The 7,309-nt window shown below is 46.1% G+C and overlaps 1 protein-coding gene and 1 long non-coding RNA gene across 2 annotated transcripts; one reads left to right on the top strand and one right to left on the bottom strand.

The window, feature by feature from the left end:
- Positions 1-914: 914 nt before the first annotated feature.
- On the bottom strand, positions 915-3,012 carry Atoh1 (atonal bHLH transcription factor 1). The gene is given in 1 exon segment (NM_001109238.1): positions 915-3,012. A coding segment is annotated over 1 exon segment (1,056 nt). The 5' UTR covers positions 2,817-3,012; the 3' UTR covers positions 915-1,760.
- A 1,002-nt stretch (positions 3,013-4,014) lies between these two features.
- LOC120102494 (uncharacterized) lies at positions 4,015-5,500 on the top strand. Its single transcript, XR_015686019.1, has 3 exons — positions 4,015-4,080; positions 4,356-4,471; positions 5,209-5,500. It is a non-coding gene; the product is annotated as an uncharacterized LOC120102494 (long non-coding RNA).
- Positions 5,501-7,309: the final 1,809 nt, after the last annotated feature.

Genomic DNA, 7,309 nt, shown 5'->3' with positions numbered 1-7,309 from the left:
ATGACAGAGTAGGATACAAAACCTAGTAAACTAACGCCTCTTATTTTGTGGGGTACCTTCATTTAATTATGACAAAGAAGGCAATGAATTTGCTTATAGCGCACCCCTCAAATTCAGAGATGTTTACTGGGCAGAGTATTTTGGAGACTTGAGTTTAATGAACAGTACTTCACCTAAATTAATCAATCAAATGCATTGCAAAAGTTCCGATTTCTCTTCTCCACACACTTTGCATTAGCTTTCCTAAGATCTCTGGTCCTGGGATCCCAGAATAGATTTCTACCCCATGTGGACACCTGGGGTGAGCGTCATAGGTCTCTTAAGTTCTCTTAAGAATGTACTTGACTGTTTTGTTCTGGGGGAAAATTAAAGGCAAATGCTAGTTTTGAGTTGGAAGAAGTGAGCTTGAAAAGAAAAAAATACCTCACTGGCGGCCAGCAATAGTAAAGCAAGTATCTAGTCTTCTAGCTTCTTATGTTGAAACAATGGTTGCCAACCTATCCTTCCCCTCAAGTCCTTTACCATTGTCCCCTCTTCTCTTGTAGATACCTCTCCCCTATAGATCATGAGTTGTGTACCTGAAAGTTTCCAGATATTTTTTGTTGAGTGTAAACAGGTATTTCTATGATATTAACCATCATGGACCAGAGCCATGGAGACAGAGAGCACTGGCTTCTCCTGGAGATTGTTGACTCTAGAAGTAAGGACACAGAGATCCTGGCCACCCAAAGGCAAGCCATGATGCAAAGCTGGGTACATTTGATCTCACAATTTATTGTGCATCCGATGCTACTGGAAGGTAATAGGTTTGCAACAGTCGTCGAAACAGCAAGTCTCATAATTTCTACACCGTCACTTACAAATTATTATTTTTTAAATATTTTACTGGAATAGAACACGTGACAACTAAAAGGTGGTTTTTTCAAGTTTATTTTATCATTTGTAAAGAGCATACATACATAAATCAATGGCAACTGGATTTGCTAAATCAAAATAAAATGATCTCGAGTAGAAAATGTAAAAAAAAAAAAAGCAAATAAGTAGAAATGGGTCCAAATACGCGATAATAAATAACTTTTCTAATGTTAACAAAGCAAAATAAAATTGACCAAATGCCTTTGACACTACATGTTTTTTTAATTTTCATTTGCAAAAACAAACATTTGCAAAGAGTTTAAGGATTACGAGTGGCTATTTTTAAAATCAAAAGTTGGTCTGCAATTGGCAGTTGAGTTTCTTCAAGGCGGCACAGCAGCCAGTGATGAAGTGCGTGTTCTGGGTCCGCTAGACACACTCGGTGTTTAAGCTCTACAGATTCTCTTATCTGTCCCATGCATTTTAACAACTCAATAGTTCGTGTTCAGTTAAGCACCGAATGCGCTTGGGGAAACAACTTCGAAGACTAACTCCCTTACGAGTGAGTGAGCGCAACACACCAGGATGAACGCCCAAGGTATAAAATTAAGTGAAACCCAGACCAGAGACAGAGATACGACATTTTAGCAGCATATTGGCAGCACGGACTATGGGACGATGACATGTAAAGGTACATATAATGACACTGAATCTATATACAGAGGAAGCAGAAGGTAGGAGGAAGGGGTTTGGAAGAGCCGCAGCCCTCCGAAGTCACATCGTTGCTAACAAAGATCACGTAGAGCAAAAATTAAAGGGTGGTGGAAGGGATATTTGTCGCGGGACTTCCCCGCGCGCTGGGAAGGGCTTTTGGTTGTCTCAGTTTTCAGGGTGCTGTTGTCTTCCTAACTGGCCTCGTCAGAGTCACTGTAATGAGAGTGGGGGGAAAACTCTCCGTCACTTCTGTGGGACCTGGGAGATGTTTTGCTGCTGTCCTCCGGTACTGGCTGCAGGATGCCCCCGGGCAGCGAAGGCGACAGGTCCTTCTGTGCCATCATCGCTGTTAGGGCCCGGTCCTCGAAAGCTGGAAAGTGCAAAGCGTCCAGCTGCACTGAATAACCCCCGGAGGAAGCTGGGGTGGAGAAGCGAGTCCGGCAAGCTCCAGGCGGGGTGGGTCTCGGGCCCCCTCCCGGGGCTGGCTGAGCCCCAGCTACCGCAGAGGCGCCTGCTCCTCCTTCATAAGAGGCGGCTGCGCGAAGGTGATGGTGGTCATTTTTGCAGGAGGCTGCTGGCGGCGGTGGCTGCTCTCCGACACTGGGAGTCTGCAGCAACTCCGACAGGGCGTTGATGTAGATCTGGGCCATCTGCAGGGTCTCATATTTGGACAGCTTCTTGTCGTTGTTGAAGGACGGGATAACGTTGCGCAGCTGGTCGAAGGCGTGGTTCAGCCCGTGCATCCTGCGCCGCTCCCTTGCGTTTGCTGCCAGTCGCCTTTGCTTCTGTACCCCATTCACCTGTTTGCTGGAAGGGGCTCGCTGGCGGCTGCAGCCCAGCTCGTCTACTACAACCCCGCCCTTCAGCTTGCACAGTTGTTCCCGCACTTTCACCGGCCCGGGGCTCTTGCTGAGGCCGCCGCAGCCGCTTCTCCTTACCAGCTCACCCTGGCCGTCAGCCTCGTCCCCGGGCGCCGCGGCCTCGGAGGCACCCAGCTCGGGAGAATGCAGCAGATACTGGGCGGCGCGTGCCGTGCAGAGGCCCTGCAAAGTGGGAGTCAGCCAGGCGCGTGGGTCGGTGCTATCCAGGAGGGACAGTTCTGCCGGGTAGACCGGATGGTCTCTCGCCTGTAGGGTAGCAGGTGGCTGTGGCGTCAGCTGAGGGATGTGGTGCGGCTGGGGATGGCGATGGTGGTCCCCCAACTCTTTTACCTCAGCCCACTCTTCTGCATGCAGCAGGCGGGACATCGCAATGCACTGGCTCGGAGGTGCCTTGTTAGAGGAGGTGCTGGCAACCCAGTTCAACGAAGGGGGAAAGCCCCGAACAACAACAACAAAAACCTTCCTAGTCTCTTCTGCAAGGTCTGATTTTTTTTTTCTCCTCTCACCCTCCCCCTCTCACTCGGAGATCGCACACCAGGTCGCGTGCAACGAAGCTTCTCCGGTTGCTGAAGGCGCTGCGCCCCTTTAAAAAGCGGCACGCGCCAGTGTATCTCCCCCGGCTCCCCTCCCAGCCCCCTCCTTGCGCCAGTCGCGTGTCTGCTCAGTCAAAGAAGGGGGCGGGCAGGCGCGTGCGAGGAGCCAATCAAAGAGTTTTTACACCCAGAGAAAAGTTACTGTGTGCAGAGGACTCCAGCTCCGGCTCTGAAAAAAAAAAAAAAAATTTCCCCCTAGTCCCTCCAGTCAGTTCTGGAAATTCATATGTTAATTGCGGGGCTGTAATTCGACTCCTGAGGGTGTCACCTCCCAGACGGCAAGAGTGCGGGTAATGGGGGAGGAGCGGGTTCCAGGCTGGTGTCCGAGCTGTCCGGGCTTAGACTGGAGCCTGGGTAGGCGGCTCCGGGCCAAGCTGGACGCGCCTGGTGCCTTCAGGGCACCAACCTAGAGAAACCCGCTTGCCTTGAGATCCCTTCAAGCCTGGATCACAGCTCCCAAGAAACTCGTAAAACCGCTCATGTGCAATGTGACAGAAATACGTACAGAGAGGTGTGTATAAAGTTCTTACCTATTGTACATTTAATTTGTAGAAGTGTATTAAGTGGCGTCTAATTAAAAATCAGAACAAGGTGAAACCCATTCACCTTCTGGGAACATATTTCTTAATTTTTAACTATGTCTGCATCTCTTGGTCCACATCGTACTTTATGTAGTAGTTTTCTTTTAATGGAAAGTAAAGCTGCGGCATAGTTATACCAAAAATCGGGATTGCCCTAGGCGCCTTTCATCGGGTTCCTCGGCGCCTGTTAGGGTCTCAATCTGCAAAAGCCTTTCGCAGAGGATGTCGCGCTAGGGCTGAGGTATCGCAAGGCATCATCCAAACAGTTTCAACACTCAGAGCGTAGAGCCACAGGAAGCTGCCAGAATTAGTGCAAAAGGTCCTTGAGTTCTTTGTGATTATGGGCGTTATGAAACGGCTGCCTCGGGAGGCCCCGGTTTACTAGTGCGCGTGGCTTCTTGCGCAAACGCCCAGAAACCACGGTCAAACCCACCTGCCCCGCTCTGTTTAGTTAAGGTGTTCACTCCCTCTATAAACCGCTCCCCTCCTACCTCTTTAGCTCTCAGCCTAGTAGTTTGCCACAAAGAGCCAATCAGAAACTTCCTGGCTCGAGACACGCCCAAGCTTGCTCCTAGTGATCTCCAGCTTGGGGCTCTCTGAGTCCCCAGGCACCAGAGTGGGTGGCAACTGTGGCTGGTGCTTTCGATTTCCAGGGTGGTTGCTATCCTAAAAGGACTTTCGTCTTCCGGCAGATGGTACCGCAGTAAGCTCCCTGAAACCTGTCTTTGCAGGGTCCAGTGCCGTTGAAATGTTCCGCTAGCAGGGACTTGATCCAACCTGCCATCTGGAGCTCGTTGTGCGAAGGATTTCAGCTGCTGGAGTAAACGAGTGTTTTTATCTCAACAAGGTAGAGAAGGGCAGAAGAGAGTTCAAAGTTAACCGTGATACATCACCCTTCACCTGCTTCTCTATTTCAAGTGTGCTCATTTACTAGTATATAAGAACAGTCCTGGGCCTTCCGATACTGGCAAACAGAAAGATCAGAGGAGCCCTTTTCTTAAAGAGTTTAAGCGCTGCAGAAATAAATACGCTAGCGATAGATGATAGACAGGCAAATCGAGAAGCACCCCCAAACCTAAAAATACAAAACAAAACCAAAAACCAACCATCGATGACAATAAAGGACAAGGTACATGTCTTAATTTGGAGCGTACAGTATTCTCTCGAAGTTTTGGAGACTAACCTGGATACTGGTTGAAGTCAACCAGCAGTCACTGTACGTAGCTTTACTAACTTCATGCTCAAATTTTCCTTAGATTTCTGTCCTCCGGATATTTTATTTGCATTTTAAATCTGACCACAAAACTTCAAAGATAACCCTTTTCCTTTATGCTCAGACAGACTTAAGGACTATAGACAAATGGTTATGCAACACTTTTTATTCCATTGGTCTTAATTTATCAGACTTAACCTCACACTCACGAGTGTAACTTCTTTTTCAAGAGCAAATCTCACTTTTGTGTAAAGAAATGGATTATCTTAGAACTTCTAGGGACTATATGTCCATTTCTGTGATTAGTAGTGTGATATTTCTTTGGCTTTTGACTATGGATCTGTTTCTCTTCTCTTTCTCTTTTCCATAAGCTGACTAAGACAGGCAGGAGTGTGCACATGGGATTGGCGCCTACTTAATGTAAACAGTTTCCCTGGTGGAGTGGAGTGAATACTCATGGTTCTGGATGGTGCAATAGCAGCTCAGCTTGAAGCATTTGCTGGGTGTGGACACCAGATAAATTGCAAAAAATTGGATAGAAAAATAAATACTTGAGAAAAATGTCAAAGGCTCATCACTATCAGAGATCTACTTAGAAATATATAAATTTAAAAAAAGTGGGTTAAAATTTGAGTTTTTTATTTGGATTTAAAGTTTTGAATGCACATGAATAAATGATATACAAATACAAAATAGATACAGCGTAAGAGTGGAATTAGAACACCTAAATGTATTTCTTTTTTTTTTTTTCCGGAGCTGGGGACTGAACCCAGGGCCTTGGGCTTGCTAGGCAAGCGCTCTACCTCTGAGCTAAATCCCCAGCCCCTAGATGTATTTCTATGTTTAATCTTTCCACTCTCAGAGCCTGACATCAGCCATGAGCATAGCCAATCAGACTTGAAGTTTCCAAACAGGATCCAGAGTTCTTGGGAGACTTAGTTTCCAGAATAAGACCGGAAGCACATGCATGTGAACGAATCGTGTGCGTGCGCGCGCGCACACACACACACACACACACACACTCACACACACACATATACACACACATTCACAAACATACTCACATGCTCACACTTTTATACACACTCTCATAGACGTCACACACATACACACACACACGCACTCACACATACACACACATTCACACACATACTCACATGCTCACACTTTTATACACACACTCATAGACATTCACACACATACACACAAACTTACACACACACACACACACACTCACACAGTAAGGGAGCACTCAGAGATGATGGAGATGTGACAAAAGATCACAGAAGTCTGCTTGAAGCAGCTTTCAACAACATTCAGGACATTTTCAGTATCAAAATACGTAAGAGTAATGTCAAACTACCTATACTTTTGCAAAATGGAATCTATAAGTTATTAATATGGACAGAGTAAATAAGTTCACTGAATGTTTTGTAAGTAATACTTGCAATGTGGTACTTTTAAAAAAAAGCTGACTATCACCCAGGACTCTCATTGGCTTAATTACAGGGCTGAAATTCACATCACCAGGAACGATAGAAGTGAACGTATTTGGTGTTTTTTAGGACGCTGAGTCTGCTTCATTTCTACGATGGTGTTATCCAAAATGCCCGTCCTTAATCCGATTGAGAGAAAACATTACTCCTAACTGGGATGCATTGTAGAAAACAGTAACTATTAAAACTGTCAAGATTACAGAATCGAATGCCATCAACCTTTCCTGGCTGGCAGGGAATGAAGGACCTTGATGATGCAGTTGAGGCCTGATTCCACGCTGGACCGTCGCTATTAGGCCACACTGTTAGAAAACTAACAAAACTTACCAGGAAAGACATGACATTTGATTTGGCAGATTTGATGGCTACTCTGTGGCTTTGTAAGAGGACAACCTCCTTTTAAAGGAATGTTTGGGCCACAGTGACCTTATTTGCTCATGTGCATCCAACACTTTCTCTACCTAGGATTAGCACATATGTACTCTTTCTTTCTCGCCTGTTCTTTCCTCGCCTAACTAGGGTGAAAAGCAGCCAGCTTCCCTGAGGCTCACATAATAGACCCCAGAACAGAATGCCACACAGCCAGGATACAGGGGGACACAGCAGATAAATATTAAACAGTCACACTAATAATTATTTGACAATGACTACCAATACTAAAGAAAATAAATATAGTGTACCACAAGAGTTACACCACAAGAGGATATTGCTACAGGAATCACGGACTGTTCCTTTGGAAGTCGAGTGCATTATATTAATCTGTTCTGTCTCCCTGCATCCTGGCTGGAGTGGAAGCTGGCTACTTTTCACTCTAGGTGAGCAATCTTTATTGTTTATTGAATCAGTGCTTGGAGAGGTGCTCTAGAAGATATTTCTAAGAGACACAAAGCCACACTCTTCATGCTGATGCCGACAAGTCCTTCTGCATAATGTCCTCCTATCTTCTCGTCCACTCTTTCAGTATTGCTTTTTACAG

The sequence above is a fragment of the Rattus norvegicus genome, chromosome 4 (assembly GCF_021556685.1).
Source record: "Rattus norvegicus strain SHRSP/BbbUtx chromosome 4, alternate assembly SHRSP_T2T, whole genome shotgun sequence".
NCBI lineage: Eukaryota > Metazoa > Chordata > Mammalia > Rodentia > Muridae > Rattus > Rattus norvegicus.
The sequence above is the reverse complement of the archived record's forward strand: the minus strand, read 5'-3'. Positions and strand labels throughout refer to the sequence as shown.